This window comes from Copidosoma floridanum, unplaced genomic scaffold (assembly GCF_036245765.1).
Source record: "Copidosoma floridanum isolate Cflo_tuat_1 unplaced genomic scaffold, Cflo_Japanese_pri ptg000006l, whole genome shotgun sequence".
Taxonomy (NCBI): domain Eukaryota; kingdom Metazoa; phylum Arthropoda; class Insecta; order Hymenoptera; family Encyrtidae; genus Copidosoma; species Copidosoma floridanum.
This window is the reverse complement of record NW_028321883.1, coordinates 19986958-20005745: the sequence shown is the minus strand read 5'-3', so window position 1 is coordinate 20005745 and position 18788 is coordinate 19986958. Positions and strand designations below refer to the sequence as shown.

General features: G+C 43.8%; 1 protein-coding gene across 1 annotated transcript; it reads left to right on the top strand.

Moving 5' to 3' along the window:
* Positions 1-1385: 1385 nt before the first annotated feature.
* On the top strand, positions 1386-18274 carry LOC106639414 (uncharacterized). Its single transcript, XM_089598778.1, has 7 exons — positions 1386-1400; positions 6562-6980; positions 8238-9432; positions 9695-10036; positions 10380-10565; positions 10765-11259; positions 18215-18274. Exons 1-7 carry the CDS (start codon positions 1386-1388, stop codon positions 18272-18274), a joined length of 2712 nt encoding a protein of 903 aa, XP_089454904.1.
* Positions 18275-18788: the final 514 nt, after the last annotated feature.

Here is an 18788-nt window from a genome sequence, read left to right as displayed (position 1 = left end):
TTTCGAGGACAATCGCTCTCTGTGTGCAGTATTTTGGATACTTTTCGAAATCATTGGAGGTACGCCAGCTGAATCAGATCAGTTGGTGGAGTGAGAGGCTCTTCACCTACGAATCTGCAGCACCTGATTCGAGAACAATTGAAGTTATGTTGAATATTGGTATTAAGGGTAGAAAAAGGACAGTTTATTACAATAATGCCTTAATAGAACTAAACGAGTAATGTTATTGTAGCATAAAATCGCATTGGACATTTTTTATTTTTGCTACATCTTTAACTTTATTTTTTACAATTACATTAATGTTGAATAACTCAAACGTGTGTCCGATTTTAAACAAAAATAAATTGTCAAAGTCGCCAACTCCTCTGATACTTCAAAGGAGAAGAACTTGGAGTAAAGTTTGCGCAATAATTATAGGAAAAAAAAAAAAAAAAACCAAAAAAGTGAAATCCCACTGGCCAAAAGAGCCAACTTACTCGGGGAAATAAAAGCGAACTTTCGTGAATCCTCGTGTACGCGCACAGTGTATGTTATACGCCCGGGAATCCATCGAGAAAACAGTGGCGGCAGTAAAACACACAAACACGTGTGAGTAGGTGTATGTCCTGAAAACAAAAATACAGGCGCGCGCCAGACGAATGATACGTATACACGCACACGGTGTACTTGGGTGTGATATATTGAAAAGAGAGAGTGTGCGACAACGAGGGAGAAAAGGACAAGTAAAAAGAAGAGAGAAAAATAGTCGAGTGCGCGAATGCGAGCAAACTAAGTAAAATCGCGAAACCGAGAAGTGGATGTACGTGAGGAGGTGGAGAAGAAAGTGGTGGTGGTGGTGGTGGTGGTGGTGGAGAAAAGTGCGCGAGGGAGCCCTGTTGCTTTTCTATAACGCGCCTGAGGAAGCAGAAGGAGGAGGAGGAGGAGGAAGAAGCGCTACTTTTCCTCCTCCTCGGCATCCCTCGGCTCTAGTCCGGCTCGTGCAGCCTTCCGCTTCCGCGGCACACGACGCGCCGTATATGCACGACCTTTTTCACTCTCCGCGCTCTCAGACACTCGCCACCTCGCGCGCTCATCGCTTCGAGGAGCCGCGGCCTTGAGCTCCTTACTTTTCGTCGCCCCTTGCGATTCGTGGGTTCTGGCAAATATTAATTTTCATCACATTTTACCCACCCAGCTAGTGCAGTAGATGCTGTTTTGACGGGTGATTTTTTTTTTTTTTTTTTTTTTTTTTTTCCTTTTTTTCTGTGTCAATCGAGTGCTGAACTTTACAAAGCTCGGGGTGAAAAAATCGAGCATTGGAAACAAGTGCCGAGTGCCAAGTACACAAGGATATGAAAGGTCACAGGAGGCTCGACACTTAGGGTGACTTTACAGACAAAGAGGAGATGGACCTTCGAATCGTAAGTCTATTTTTTTTTAAATTAAAATTGCACTTTGACAAATCTAATGATTTTTCCTTGCTTAATTATACACGCTTTTTGCAAGATATCATTTACAGAGGATTGTTTGAACAAATGGCCATATTTACGCTAATGATCGTATGACAATTTTTTCAAAAAGTTATTTGATGCACCTAAAAAAATAGCACTTCACCGATTGCCAAAAATTTTTATTTGATGGGGTCAAGTTTAGGCCATGTGTGGGTATATTATGCGTCGAATCATTAGATACGGGGATGGCAAAGTCCACAGTCTTATCGCTTGTACCACTGAAGCAGCCAGTTGTATCGGCAAGATTAATAGTATGGGACCTCCCTCGCAAAACCGGATGATCAAAAAGCATTAACCGGTAAATGAAGCATCATTGGAAACTTGGCATTAAATCATCGGGAGTGAAACTACGAAAGGAGCCGCGTAAGCGATAAAAACGCACTCTACGGAATCGAAGCGCATAATAAATCAATAACAAATCGACGGGTAAATTCGCGGCATTAAAACATTAGCGTTGGATATTAGGACGCTTTCCCCGCTCGAGGAAAGACAAAAACACGAGTGTATGATATATGTGAGCCAACAACGTTGCAACGGCGCGTCCTATGAATATCACTTTCGTACATATACATACACATACATATTATTAGACTCTCAACCGCTTAAGCTCCATTTTCCATATAGATCGGTATCTCCCGTATATACCCCAATGGATATTTATAAAACCGGTATGTATGCATGTATGTGGATTCTTCTGCCGACGTCAGTGGCTGAGGTCCACGAGCCTTCCGTACGGGATAATTTATCGAAACGAAATTACCCGATCTAATGTAGATCATTTCGTTTCACTTGCTCCGCCGTACATTTCGTTAATTACAACTGGAACGCGCGCCGATTTTCACTGGCTCGGTTGACTTCGTTACACTTATCGATAATTCCGAGTACCCGCAGTACAGTAGTTGGCCGATATCACCGGCTTTTAGGAAAGCGCCAGCTTCATTTTCCAGTAGCCTAATGCTCTGCTTACCGATATCACCAGCCGGGAATTAATGACCATCGTCTCGCGCTTTAGAAATTTTCTCGATCAACAATAAAAAAAAAAAAAAAAAAAAATATCAACAGTATGTATACTCGTTGTTTTCGTCACCTCGAGAAAATTAACAAGTCCACTCCCAAATTCCAATTGCGGCACATATTTCCTCCCCCTACACTCCGAGTATACATGGGTGCACAGCCCGTCCGCACTCGAGAATGACAAAACAATCGGCTCGTACGACGACTTTCTCCCGATGTTTAACCCATAGCCGGCTCGGTGCGATACACGTGCCCAAAAGACTCCTCTTGTCTTTCCAACCATACACTTATTTTGCCAGAGAAAGAGATAAGCCGAGATCGGTATACATACAAATCCGCCGATTCCGGAGCATCGCTTCCTTTACCGATCTCGGGGCAAAAAGGGAAAAAAACACGACCAACAGAGGCGGACAAGAAACAGACGAGTTGCACCAAACAAGTGACTGCGCGGGTGTGTGTATGTATACGTATACTATAGGATCCAACCGATTAATGTATACCGCCCAGTGAATAAAGCACTCGATGCAAAGTGCACGGGGGTATGAACACACAAACGCGGGGGTACACATTATCGCGCTCGCTTTCTAGTACAGCCATGGCTTCTCTTCTTCTTTTTTTTTTTTTTTTGTTTTTTTTTGTTTTTTTTTGTTTCTTGCGCTACACGGTGGGTGCAATCGGCCATTTCAATCTCCGCGGCATTTCTCACGCGCGCGTGGCGTATAATCGGCCGCCGCCGACGAGAGGGAGAGCACAGCACTGTATACATGGAGAAAAGGGCGCGCACGCCGCGAAAGAGATCTTCTGCCTCTCCGTGGCCATGCATACGCCGATGGTACAAGCGAGAGTTGTATGGTATATATATTATGTACACACGTATAGAGGAGAGCTGGGTCGGATAACGGTTCGCGCGCGTCCTGGTGTGCCACGGTGTTTGTAGGCACATAGACAAGTGTGTGTGCGCGCATTTGTTGTATATAGGTGTACAAAGGGTACAAGAGCGATGCGCTCCAACTTTGTCTTCTTATTCTCGTTTTTCATTCGATTGTTGCTCTCTAAGCTTTACTACTTACTATGGGGTCGTGTATACAGAGTGAGAAGGATACAGATGGGGCATAGGAGGTACAGGGTTGGGGGACAAGGACGAGACAAAGAACATATTGTGGGAGTATACAACGGGAGCCGATCCGGTTTGTATGTATGTGTGTATACATTTGTACTTACACAGACCCTTTGGGGAGATGATTATACTTGTGCAGCTATACCGAATAGCGCGAATTGAATTCATATCGAAGGTATAAGTATGTAAACATATAGGTGTACGTATGGGTTTCGGACGGCTTACTTTGAAAGAGAGAGTGACGGTGCAGGAAATTCAAATGTGTATTACAGGCTTGGCTGCGGTGTCGGTTAAACGTATTTACTGGAAGTACTTTTTTTTTTTTTTTTTTTTTTTCTACTTCAATCTTCCTTTTTTTCCGGGCTTGGGGTCGATCTGATGATTTTTTAGATTTTGCACGGGAATTGATAGACGCACGTGCGGAGCTAACGAGCACATATTGGCAAAGTTCCTTTTTTTTTTAATAGAAAAAGACCGATTGGAGCATTTGTGGTGTGGTTGTTTTACTCGCGGGGTAAGTTTTCCCGTAGAGTGAATTGGAGCGAGAGGACGGCGATAGCAGGCTTTGGTTGGAGGGATTATGTGCAGATCTCGTCTGTACAAAGTGAAAACCAAAGGATCACATTGATTTATGTTATTTAAAATATTTTCATGGTAAGGGTATTAACGTTAATGTATGTGGAGGGTAAACGAGTTCAAGGGGGACAATGTGATGAGCAAAATTTTATCTCATACCTATGAATAAACTCTTTTTCATTTGTCATGAGTAGGTACCACTAAGAGCCTCTGTTCGTTTCATTACTGAGGACAATAGCTATACCTCGAACAATTCGAGTACTGTATGCGTGATTACCTACCGCATAGATAAAAGAAATTAGTGTACCCTTGGCCACGTGTCATAAAAAATGATCTCGTTTGTACCGATTTATAAAGTGAGTTGGTGAAATCGCATACAACAAAAACATTAGAAAATTTTATTTTTTATTACTATCATGTGAGGTAAACTTTATTTTATGAATTGGATGTTAAGTTAAGATCAATATTCCTTCATTATATGATTCAAATAGTTGTATAAGTCGCAAAACTATCTTAAAGCGTGTAAAAATAAAACGAAAATCGACTAACAAAAAAAAAAAAAGCAACTAAAAATATTCCAATCGGTTATTACTCTCTACTACAATTTTTTTCGAAAGCCCGACCGATAAAATCATCTGGCATCTTATCACCAAGTACTTATTAATTAAAAAAACAAAAACCATCGATCGCATTTACAGCGAAACTTTCATTTTCCACCCAAAAAAAAAGCCTCTATTCGTTCTCACACTCCAAAGCTTCCGTTAAAAGTAAGTATCTGCAACGGCAACTCCCACCTAGACACGTGATAGCACGAATATCATAATTACTCCCAAGAGCGCGTGAAACGAGCGACTCCTCTTGTCGCGCGAGAGCAAATTGAAGCGCATCGGCCCACTTACCTACATTACATAAAAAAGCGACTCTTCGTCAGCGGAGAGATGCGCACATCTCTCTCTCTCCCGCGTATGACACGCACGCACTCGGCGGGTTGTTATTATATTATACGTATATAATAGAAGCGCGAGCAGAGCATTGAAACTCGCTATTCCCCAGAGTTTAGCAGCTCTCCCGGCGTATACGGAGAGAGTCGTCGCTTCTCCGGCAAACAAGAGCGTAACACTTTATATTATATTATACGTTCTACACACCGCGAAGCGCGTATTATGCGTATACCTGTATACCATGTGTACGCGGGCGCTCGTAACTTGGGGCTCACGCGTGCATACGGGTATGGGGGAAAAAAAAACGAGTGAACCGCAGAAAGGAAAGAATTATGGTTTTTTGTTTGTTTGCTCTTTGAGGAGTTGCTCACACATACGAAAGAAAAAACGCTTCCTACTGCGGTTTTAATTGAATTAATCTCGGGCCCGGGGGTTTTTATTAGGTTGACACGGGTTGTTTCATCACGGTGAATAGCCAAGGGGAGAAACGCCGCGAGATTTTATTTTAAGCGCAAGGGCCGCTAGAATCGTTTATTTATTACGACCGACGTAAACCTACTTTGTTGTACACTTCATTGACGAACGTGGGTACCTGCACGTGCATGGGCTAGAATTTTAGTTTGTTTTCGCGTCGAAGGATCCTTGTGGATGAATTGCACCGTAGCAGTTTCATGTGATGGCAGTTTTATTGACGCTCCGAGATTTCCTTTGGATGATGAGTTTCAAACTTTAACTATGGCGTTCTTTCGGGTTGTTTCAGTACCTATACGATTTTCATGCTTACATCGATTTTTTAGATGATTTTTCCACGCAAAAAGCCGTACTCGTGTATCATGGTACCGAACAAAAATCTTTTTTCAGCGGCAAACACTAGCATGTACCTGTAAGAAGTAAAGTAGTTCAACAAATTTATTTTAATAAACAACTTTTTTTTTGGAATGTAACGCGTACTTTCGGTTGGAGAACTCACTCCTCAGTATTGTGCCACCATCGGTGAAGATAGATGATTTTTTTTTAAGCATCCCGAATAACGTAAATTTTATGTTTTGAAAGGGCAAAATGACATCGCAAAAAGTATTGCAAAATCAATCAAGTTATATTTGGGCACTGTAATACTCTATAACGACGCGTGTGCCTCGAGCCCGTTAGCCGAGTCGACAAATTAGTTGGTGTATGCTTGACAAGAAAAACGCATTCCAGCAATTTCGAGACCCGATATGTAGGCAACATCTTTGTAACTACCCCTTTGACTGTTGACACAAATGAAACGAGGCGACTCACTTGTATTAAAATCATTCGGTATACTTGTGGAAGTGAAAACATTTTTTTTTCTTTTCACGGTAAAATCAATAAAAGTGACAGGTTCATGAAACCATTAAAAACCAAAAACCAAGTGAAAAACCCGGATTCTTGTCAATCCCAGGGTCTGTCGCTGCTGCTACTGCTAGCGTACGCGAGCGGCGGCCTGTGCAAAACCTCCAGAGAGCTACGTCCACCGCACCACCGCCACCAGCCGCATCACCGTCGCAGCAGCACCGAACACCACCACCACCACCGCGACCATCACCCGCTACAGCGGCAAGCTCGCGCCCTCAGCGAGTTTCTCGTGCCACCACCGGCACCGGTGAACTTCCGGGGACCCCGAGGTCCACCCCACCTCCCGTCCGAGGCTCAAGGTAAACACGCGAGGAACGGAAGGTACATCAACCAACAGGCCGGACCGAACAGCGTGCCTGGTTACTTTTCGAAGCTCGCCAACTGGCTGAACCCCTTCGAGTCCGGGGTGCAGGACGCTCCCTTGATTCACCAGCAACAGTTACCCCAGTACGCGCCCCAACAACCGTAAGTATACGAGTTGCTGTATATACATACAACGTACATGTATTATAATACGTAGGAGCTTTCGCTCACGGGGAAAGCCACTGACTACGAGCGCGGTTCAAGGGTTATTAAGTGGATTCGCGCGTGAGTGTGGATATATTGTACGTACGTATGGAAAGTAATCGATTACCATCGTCGGGGATAAGATGATGCGCGATGGCTGATTTGTGAGTTGTGCAACGACTGTCGCTCTCGTTTTTGGATTAATGGACTGTACGGCTACTGGTACCATGTATATGTATATACATGGCCACGTGGTGAGATGATTTGTCCCCTTTTTGCGTGCAAGATCGATTTTTCATTGAATTTACTGGAAGATTAATTTTGTGATTTAGTGTTTTGTGGGGCAAAAAGGAGTCGCTTTTTGAATACTCATAGCAATCCTAACGTTATTACTTTAATTGAGAAAACTATTGTATTTTTCCGATTAAAAGTTGGCAAATGTTGTGAAAACGCTTTTTACATAATAAATGTAACTACAATCGTGTTTTGTTGTGATGCGTGTATATATGACGTTCATACGAAACGTCGACGGTAATGTACATAATTTGATTCTTCAAATAAAAAATATTGAATCGCGTTTTATCTCTGTTGATTTATGAATGAAGCGAAATAAATCATAAAGGAGATACATCCATGCAAAAATACGCAGCAGGTCTTTTTTTTATCATAAAGCAAACACGGAATTATTTTGCGTTGAATCGTGGATCGCGTTGTGCTTAATACATAATTCTCTCATTTTAATATTACGTAGAAATTTCCATTCGAATCACCAATAATGTAGTTTCGTTCAAAGAAGATGATATTTAAAAAAACACACATTTTTGGCCTCACGATTTAATTGAAATAGTATTAGTTGTTTGGGTGACCCACACAGGCCAAGTAAGGGAAAAAGAAATACGTTAAATGTTTGTCATATTCAATACGTTCGAATGGATTCACAGAATTAATAAAAGATCGACAGATTAATGCACGTATTCGCAACTATAATAAAATTCATCGCCCATTGTTTGGAACACAATTATATTTGTCAATATGAACGTGAAAAAATGTTTTTGGAAAAGAAATTTTTTCTTGCCTCAAAAACAAAGCTGAGTTTTCTCACGAGTAGTAAGGCTCGTTCCCTCGTAAACTTTGCAATAGATACCCTCCGCAACTCGAATGATGGAAAATTTATGTAAAAACTTTTCTTGTTAACGGAAAAAAAAAAAAAAACAGCTACACGAGCGCCACAGCCCCGCAACTCCACTACCACCAGCCTCCTCCAGCCCCACCGCTGGCATCGCCGAGTCAACCGGTCTCTGGATACCCAAGTCTCGCCTCGTGGATGAGCGGCAAGTCGTGCAACCCCTGCAACGACGTACCCTGGACCCCGATTCTGCACCAGTACGCCCCGAACGCAGGAAGCAACGCATACCTGCCCCCACCGGCATCCACCCTACGGGACCCCACCCAAACGCCCGACTACCCTCACCAGCCGGCTCCAGGATACCCAGGAATCTCCCCTCCCCTCTACGACGCCAAACCCTTCGGCGACACGGTACCCAGCTACCACCTGTCCAACTCACCCCAAGTCTACGAGATCTCGTCCCCGTCACCGGTCTACAACCACCAAGCATCCGCGGAGCTGGACAGCCACCACTACGACGACCACCAGAGCACGGACTTTGACGGCAGCCAGCAGCAACCCTCGAGCTTCGACTACCACTCGAGCTACGACGCCACCGCCCAGCGCTCCTCCCCCGACCCGGACCACCACCACCAGGAGCCCGACCACGCGGAATCGCGTCCCGTGCACGTCAACAGTCCCACGAACTCCGAGGCCGGCACGTCGACAACTACCCACGACCTTTTGGCCACAGCCACGACACCGGGCACACCGAGGAGACAGCCGAGCTACCAGAACGTGTACTTCCAGCGCTCGCCCCTCATCGACCTGAGCGTGGCTGGCGAATCGACCACCACCACCACCACTACCATGGGCCCCAGTGCGGTGGTCACGACTCCTTCGTACAGGGGCGAGAAGCGATACCGGCCGGTCACGATGGTCGGCTCGGGTGAGAGCACGAGTCCACCACCGCCGGCCACGGTGATTGATTACATCGTGTCGGGTCCGGACGAGGTGCTCGACTCTAACGAGGTCGAGAGGGAGACGAGGCCGCCGAGGCTGTTTATCAGGCAGCAGCAAAACTCCCTCGAGAGGATCGTTGTCGGGCCTAGCACGAAGACAAAGGACCCGGGGATGGATCAGAAGGGCAAGAAGGTGCCATCGTACGAGTTTGACAGGAGGGGGAACGGCACGAGGACGGCGAGCGCGGAGAGACTTGGGAGGCCGTACAACGAGACGGAGGACTACAGCGCCAGCAGGGAGGATGTCGTGCCCAACAAGGACAGCGGCAAGAAGAACAAGCAGGTCAGACGTCTGTCTTTCTTTTGGAACGTTGAGGGACCATTTTCTTTTTCCTTTCTTTCTTTTTTTTTTTTTTTTTTTTTTTTTTTCACTTGGTTCCGGTGAGAAAAAAAGCCTGTATAGCTACGAGTTCGTGGAGTCATGTATATGATTGAAAGTTTTTATTTCGATGCCTCATCCTGCTGTTGTAACTCAATAGTAACCTTAACTTTCGGTAAAAAAAAAGCCTCGCAATTTCCAAATATCACGTTTCATGCGTGCGCAGATTATCCAGATAATCATCCCGTACACGTCGCAGTACACGCCGAGTCCGTTCCACCCCACGAAATCGGTGGACAAGCACAGAAAAAAGGACAACCGAGGGCCACCCAAGCCTAGCGACCCGGACGAGACAACGAGCTCCTCCGAGTACCTCAACACGGTGGAAAGCGACGAGGACAACGCGGTGATCGAGGAGTCGCGGCGCGTGCCCGTGACGCGTAGCCCACCACCCCAGCCCAGCCAATCGTTGCGCAACGCGAGCGGCGACGTGCCACTGGCCGGAAAGATGGGCAACACCATAGACGTGCACAGGCTGCAAAAGAACATCGACAATTGGACCATCCAGGTATGGGTGATAGGATACGTACAAGCAGCGTAGACAAGTGAAAGTTACGCGTGCTCGGAATGACCGATTCCCCTCGATTTTTATTGTGCTGTATGGAGGAGGGAGCGCACACACGCGAGCAGTGAAAGTGGCCGGGGCTTTTGTTTTCTTTGCTCGACGACCAGCCGAGGAATTTTGTTCTCCCTCCTCTTCCTGACAAGTGCGTGTACGCACGTATCAAACATCTCATTAGCACGTTTACAGGGGTTTTTTTTTGTCCCCACCGATTTCTCGCTCGGTTATTTCTGAAATTGATAAAATACACCGGCTTACCCGAGACATGGATGTACACTTTTTCCCGCAGGAATACTCAAAGTCGACCAAGTCGATCGCGAATTCCCTCAACTCGACAAACCCGCGCTGGCTGTCGTCCAAGCAGATTCCGGACGAGTACCTGCTGTCGACGGCGGGCCTCGAGGAGACCAGCGGCGAGTACTACGATTTCAGCAACGAAACGAAAGTCCGGCATCGGGGGACCGACAAATTGCAGGTTATTACTCCACATGTACCTACTTCCACGGAAATCATTACAATCTCTCTCTCTCTCTCTTTTTGACCGAACAATGAACATTATTTGCATGAATTTGAATTTCCGATCGTCACTCTCATTATACCGTGCACGTTTACCCGGAAACCCGTCAATTTCATACAGCACCAAAAAAAAAAAAAAAACACCGATTTCTTGGCAGTCCACCCAGAGTCCGGAGACCGTGACCAAAGTCGACATAATAAACGCGACGTACCCGCGCAAACCAGACTCGAGCCGCCGGCGTCAATCGCCAAGTTCGAGATCTCGATCGGCGTCGAAGGGTGACTCGGAGCGCGTGTACGTGGTCACGCCGATCCCGAGCCCAAACAGCCTCGAGGACTCGAGCAGCCACGAGAAGGGCAGTCGGAGGCCCCAGCAGATAAAGGAGCACCTCGAGACCGCCGCATCCTCGTCCTCGCGCGAGGACACCTCCTCGTCGGCCCAGGTGTACGAGCGAGCCTACCAGGTGCTGCCCCAGGCGGTGAACAACCTGGCGGTGCTGTCCCACTCACCCGAGTCCTCCGCACCGGCTCTCTGGGGTATCATGGAGCACGAAGAGTTTGCCGCGAGTGCCGATCAGCCGAGGTGGCGCAGCGAAGCCGACGTCCTTCCCGAGCCCGCCTCCACGCCCGTACTCTACGCCGGACACTCCAAGGTACGTACACCAGCCTCACATATCATTTTCTCCATGGTACGCGACTCTTTTCCCCTCAACAGTTGATTTTTAACAAAACCTCTGGGTTGTGCCTTTTTAAAAGGGTATATTTCAAAGGAGGTAATGGAAAACGAGCTCTTACACGCGATAACAGCTCGCAAGCTGTAGCGATTGAGACGTAAAACGTATACATGAATTAGCTCGCCGATCGCAAAGTTCAACGCCTCCGGGTTGCATTGAATCAGCGCGTCCTATGATCAAAGTGAAATCTATCCGTGGGGAGAAAACACGGGCACATTGTAATTTCCTGATTACAGAACCGATTAAATTAATAAAGCGGCTAACTCGCGCGCGACACGATAGGATCTAAGAGAAAACTCGTCACTGTCGCTCGCTGCGACCGTCAATTTTTACTTTCGCGTGCGCGACTATACGATACATGAGAGTTTAACGATATGTATGAGGGGAAGAAGAAAAAAATCACTAGTTGCACGCTGTGTTTCAGGTGTCGCGAGCGAGATGATAAATCAGCCGCGGAGAGAGGAACACACGACCACACATCACTGACACCGCTGCTCTTGGTGATGCAGGCAAGTGCGTCCATCAGCGGTGCTTTGAGTGCGTGAAAGGAAGTCAGTGACCGGTACTGTTTGTGTATATCCAACTAGTGCTGCTGCTTGTCTCCGGATGGAATTGTTATCTTGTCTACAAAGTCCCAAGGACTCTCTGCGGATCATTAGGATTGTTTCTACGGAATAGCTTAATAAGCGTCACCCATCAGCTCGAAAATCGGTACTCGCGACGAGTAGTTTTTTTTTTTTTTTTTCAACCCTTTTTTCGCCGTCCCCGCGATCATCAAAAGTAAAAGTCGTTAATTAACGCTCCGGCGAGGCGATTAGCGCCGTTTATTGAAATTTCACGCGAGTCCTTTCTTTTTCGCGACATGAAAACTGTCCCCCAACGGTGGGAACCGATTTCTCGGGGTCAGTGACACCGGAGCGCGCCATTAGCGTCGAAAAGTTAAATCACCCCGGTCGGTGACGTGTCGGCTAAATACCGATAATTACCGATCGTTCCGGGGGAGAAAGATTCCCCGCATTACACGCGCGCGAAGCCTCGTTAAGTCGAAAATCGGTACCGAATGCCGCAAAGTGGCCGTCACGAATCGGCGCGGACACGGTACTTGAACGCGGAAAGTACACTTATGGTAATCACGCCGATCGAGGGACGGGCCGATTTCGCGCATCGTTTGCTTGCGAAAAAGAGTAGCTCAATTAGACGTCGACGTTTATGGTATGGACAGCGATCCCGTGAATGTGTCGCAAGGCGGAGCGACGATTTATCCGCGATAACGATTTCACGGGAAAAGTATAAATTCGTCTTCCTTTTTGCACGGCTGAAACTGTAAATGCCTTCACTGGGCGTTTGGATGCTTGAGCTTTTAATGAGGTTCTCGACCGATCGACAATATTTCATCGACGAGTCCACCGATTTTTCTTTCCGCGAAGACAGAAAAAGATAAGAGAGGCGCGTTATTAGCGGCCTCCCCTCCTAATTGCGACTCTCGTTATAAGCATCATTTTTCTCTGCCTGTCCCCCCTTGCCCCTTACATCTCCCATAGTCTCTCAAAAGCGTGGAAACGGGAAAACGAAGTGTGAAACTCGCACGGAGCAAATCGCCGAATGAAAAAGAGGACGGGAGAATCTTCCTTTACGTCTGTATGTGCGAGGCAGTAGCTGTATACATATATACATGTGCGAGAAATGAGAAAGCAGCGGCTGATCGGAGGTGAAAGAGACTTGGATGTTTGCGCGTGTGTTTGGTGTACACACACATATAGATGTTAGACAAATGTACGTGACCGAGTTACGAGGTGGGCTCACCTCGTCTTCCTCTTCTTCCCAAGAGTCGACGATTCATTTTCATATGGGAGGAGAGGAAGAGTGCCTTACCAGCGTCGTTTGACGAGCATGTAATGAGCTTCCTTCCTTCCTTCCTACCTTCTTTCCACTTTTTTTTTTTTTTTTTTTTTTCCCCCCAAGTGCAAAGTGCGAAATAAGCACATCTGCAGCAAACACACATGTGCGTCGTAGAGAGAGAGTTCGTTGTGTACATAATAATCATACTAAAATGTATTTTTCTCCACTCGCTGGCCGACAAACACTGATATGTAACATATATACGCGCGGTAAAAGTTTATTGATGTTTTTTTTTCCTTTTTCTTTTTCTTTTCTGTAGAGCTTCGGGTCAAATATTTTCTAATTTCAAACGATTGTTTTCTCATTGTAAGAAAATGCAAAACTTCGTTTCGATAGAGTATTCGATTGGAATCATACACAGCATAGAAAATAATTGTAGTCTTGCATCAGTGAAGGACACTCTTTGTTTTGCTTCTCAGCTAATTTACTCCAATTTTTGTTAAACAATGTAAAAACTAATCGAGTGAGCGGAATGCAACGTGCTCTATTTTCCGCTTTACCTGCACCGCTGATGGAGCAACATGTACGTATAGTCGTGCGTTAATCGACCGATACTTCATATATTTACATGTGCACATTACAACTGATTAACGTGTTGTAATCACGAGTAATTGCGATTTAGTTCTCAATTCAAGCGCGTAATAACAACATGTATGATTGTAAAATACGGGCTGTCAACGATTATCACATTATACAATAATTATGCATGTGTATTGCGAATAAAAGCTGTTACGTGGGTGCTTCCATTATTTGTTGCAACACGTAGGGTTATTAGTTTTTTATTTATTTATTTTTCTTTTTTTACGACTAAGGTTTATAAATTTTAATTTAGTTTTTTTTACCCACATATTTTTCACGGTGACATGTACGTATAACGTGGAAACTCGTAATTGACAGCTTTATAACTACCAATGAATCTTAACGACGGGAGTATTGTACAATATCGAATCAACATATTTAATGATGTATATGTATATCTTGTATTCCTATGTATAGACAAACAATTGTTTTTTTTTTTTTTTTTTTTTTCACCCAAATATAAATACACCGATTGATAAAATTCCAGCTCATTGATTTCCCTAGCACCCATACACGCATACTCCGAGGAGAAACTCCTCTCCGTAAATTAAAAATCACACGGCGGGAAAATAACTTTCTACTCGATAAAAAAAAGGGAAAAAAAAATAACTGCATACTTTTCGCAAAAACAGAGATGATGCGGGTCAGCTAGAGATACCGGAAGTTACGCAGGACGGAAAATCCAGAGGCGTCACCTACTTACCACACCCGCACGGATAATGATGATAAAAGGCGCGAGCCCATTCACACGAGGAGCTCCGAAAAAAAGAAAAAAAACATCCTTTCGCTCATGACTCGTCCGTACACCGTCTGTACGAAGAAGAAAATAATATTCATAATAAGCCTTGGCAGATGAGCGCGCGGGGCCTTCCTCGCGAGGATCGTGACGCCCATAAACAAAAGTCCCATTTCTCCTGATGGTGGATGGAGGACTCGGTGTATACACGCTGAGAGATGCGCTCGCTCATATATACACCCGAGTCGTGGGAAGGAGAGTCCGAAAAGGTTACGTGAGAAAATCGAGCAAGAGGGACGGAGCTAGTACGCCCTATTGTGCGCTGTGTGTAGATGTGCGAGTGTCTTTTTTTTTTTTTTTTTTTTTTTTACTCCATTTTTTTCTTTCCTTCGCGTGAAACTCTGGCACGCGTGTAATTACACCCGCGAGATTTTGCTCTTTTTTTCTCGCCGAGATCGAACAAGGACGCGATCGCGACCTCGATCGGGCCCGCGAACGACACTGCAAGGAGTGTAGTATGTACATAGGAAGACGTCCAGAGTGACAGGACAGGACACAGGTCCGTTCCCTATATTTGAACTATTGTATAGCTTTCCATCTAGAACTTTTTACGGTTCACAACAGTTATTGTCCTCTTTAGTGCTTACAGTCGGATTTTGACTGTTTACTCGGTACAAATAACCGTTCACAACTTTTATAATCCTTTTTGTTTCACATCAATGTAGTGTTGATTTGTAAAAGTACGAACCAGCTCTGCTAAAGTCAATATTTTTTTCTTAACTGATTTACACAAAAGGATATTTGTGCCAAAGTTTAAATCCACACACAAATGTTTTTTAGCTTGTTGCAAATTAATGTTCAGCTTTCGAAATCCAACATATTTTATCAACTACTCGTTGAAATTGCTACTACAGTAATTTGTGAAGTAGTGAAAAGTAAAGTAACACCTCAAGTGCACAAAAATGGTATATTAATCGATCATTGCAGTCTCGTGTGTACAGCCGGTGCAGTTTTTGCGTGTCCCGGTGCACTGGTACGAGCTCCCTGTATCTACATGTATCTTTGTCTCTCCTAATCAGGTCACCAAACGTCACTGGGATCCAGCGGTTTTTCCATGTATATACTTTGTACCATCCCACTGCTCCGATACTCCAGTCTTGCCTTCGACTTTCTCCGACGCCTCGTCGTGATGATGCGTTTAATTGTATACGTTCGCCCGAGCTATCGCAGTCACGAAATTTATAAATATCACACAGAAAGTGTACACGGATTCTTTATTACACCCGAGCACGGAGAGGCGAAAAAAAAGGCCATCTCTTTCCGTCGATTAAAGTAATGTCTCAAAACAAATCCACGCTCTTAATTCGTCACTCCCGATGCGTACGAAACCTACAACAATACGCCACGACAGATCAGCACACACTGTCTCCCCATAAATATCATCTCTCGAAAGCATTTTTCACCACGTACCTCAGTACAACAATGATTGAAAACCTCATCCGTTTTAAATTGCACGAACCGGACGTATGTAGCCCATCACTGGCAACAGCCAGCTTGTATGTGAAATAGCAATCCATTTAACTCCCTTCTTTTCTTGAATGACTGATTGCGAATGTACCCAGCCTCCCGCGCAAGATCGATTATACCTCCACGGGATGATGGTTGATCAGCAGTTCTTGCTTGTAACATCAGCAAACGATAGGCCATCAGCGAAGTGTGAGCCTATAAGGCTCGCATCGCCAAGTATTCACTCGTCGTCTTGGCCGGTGTTTGGATCTATATCCTACGAGAGGATAAAGAGCACAGAGACTTGAGGAATTCATCTTTGCGAACGACCCGATCGTGTTGTGTGTAATCAAATTTATGAAGACCTTTTGGATCATAATGTCAATATACAAGTCACAAGATGAACGAAAATGACCCACCCCGAAATACCTTGATGGTGTACACGCGTGTCTCGAGGAAAGCAAGAGGCCTGTAGAAAATTAAGCCCGAGCCTTAGCTCCTCGCAACAGCCGAAAAGTAGGTAATTTGGCTGATCGAAAGGCAAAGAGCAGCACCGATCCCAGGGTATAGACGGAGGGCGGCAACACAATTTGCCGGGGTATAATGGAAAAACTTTCGTTCCACACGAAATTACAAGCGCGAGCTAACAGTGTAATGCACCGTGTACGAACGAGCCATCACCATCGCCAAGTTCATTGTTCCCCAACGAAAGAGAGGGAGAGATGTGCAGATCTCACAGTACGTTTTTCGCTTCGTCTACGTAAGTAAAGGGTCGCGAGGATTGGCCTCGTTTGAGCCGATGGTCGCATAGTTCGGCTGGGGTATAGACTTGAAAGGTACTACGTAAAGTGCTCCTGCAGTTGTGGTGTTGATTAGTTCATAGATCAATACGTCTTGCAAATACTAATGCTGTCATCCCTTCTGAAATCCAGCTGACGTGATCAATGGTCGGTTCGACGATCGATCTGTTGGCCAATACGTCTGACAGATAAATACGATTCCTTTGTGGTGGATGGTGGAAATTTGTAAAGACTTTGTCTCTGGAATTTCAATAAATTCTACAAGTTTGCTTATCTCGTTTTAGAATATGATTTTTTCAATTACTACTTGTAACATTATGCACATCAAAATTGTTTTCTAGCATTAGAATATTGAAGAAAAAACAATGTGGGAAAAGAAAATGTTAAAATGTTTATAAAAGTATTTAAATATGTACTTTCAAGTACTTTAAAATAAACCCTAACTTAACAAATGTAAGTGGCACTTATTTGCTACACAAAAACCTTTTTCTCGGTGTTATACTGTGAAGAGTGATTGTTAATAAATTTTTCAAGCAAAAAAAAAATGCACTTCAATAAGGGAAAAATTATTTAAAAATCGATAAAATAATTGTGACCAAGTCTGCTTGTGTTTCTGTCGAAAAGTTAATCAGGTAACTAAAGTTGCAGATGCGATAATTGCCTATTGTAATCGCGATAACATACGACCATTATATTACATCGGACACTTGATAATCGAATTACACTTTACTGTAGTTGTGCCAGTCATTGGCAACACGTTGCATCGATTACCACTTACCGCAATAAGTGTGAGAAGATACTTTTGCATGATGTAATGAAGGATAATCAACTAATAAATGTAAATTTTTATAATCTCGTGCAATTATCAATTACACGATCTTGGATATTACCACTTATTTACACACCGTTATCTACAATTGATACTAATGATAGAGTATAGAGTGTGGTATAAAAATTGGGCCTAATCTTGCAATATGGTGATTGATATATACCAACAGTTCGACTTTTTGTGCTCGAAGTATGTATTTAAAACGGTAGATTTTCTCTTGTGTTTGCACAAAGCATTGAAACATGTATGTAGTTTAAGAAATTATTTTTAATAATTATCGAACGTAAATGATAAACTGTAGTTTGCTTAAGCTCTTGCAACATTTACTGCTACATACAACATTACATAATTTAGCTCTACTTGTGATTTCAACTTAGAAGCCACTGGATTTCGAGTACATCCTTTAACGACATCCGCCTCATTTGAGCGGACGGAATCAATATAAATTAAATCAAAATGAAAAATACTTACTGAAACAATACTTAACTATTGTCAACGTGATTATAATTTTTGAACTGAACGTAGCCTTCAGCCTTCAGAAAGGTGATGGTACTGTTGATCCTTAAAAAGACAAATATTACTTAAATTTTGGCCAAGTTTTTATTTTTTACGGATTTTTTATGCTGCCAAAAGCTCATTAATTTAATTGATGATTTTATAGTTTATTAATTTTAATTTCATACGAAATGGTTAAGATTTATTAAAAATATACATTGGATTTTGCATCGGTACACAGTTTCTTTGTGAAAAAGCACAATCTTTAAGTAACAATATTTATTTGGAATGAAGATTATGACGATTTAAAAAATTTTTATTGTTGAAAACGTATGCGTTCTAATAATATTTTCTAAAAACGTTCTTATACTGATGAGGGAATTTCCAGTTACGATAAAGCACCTTTGTATCAAATTACACTTTTTCATGAGGATATTTAAAAGATATGTATAGTATCTTTGAGTGATTGAACAAAAATTGGAAACTTTTCTAAAATATCAGTAACATAATTCATCGCACTTTGAATATTAAACTGATAGCGTTCGAAAACTAGTCTGGTTGAGCACAAAAGACTGGATCGAAAAATGAATTTGTTCACTGGAAT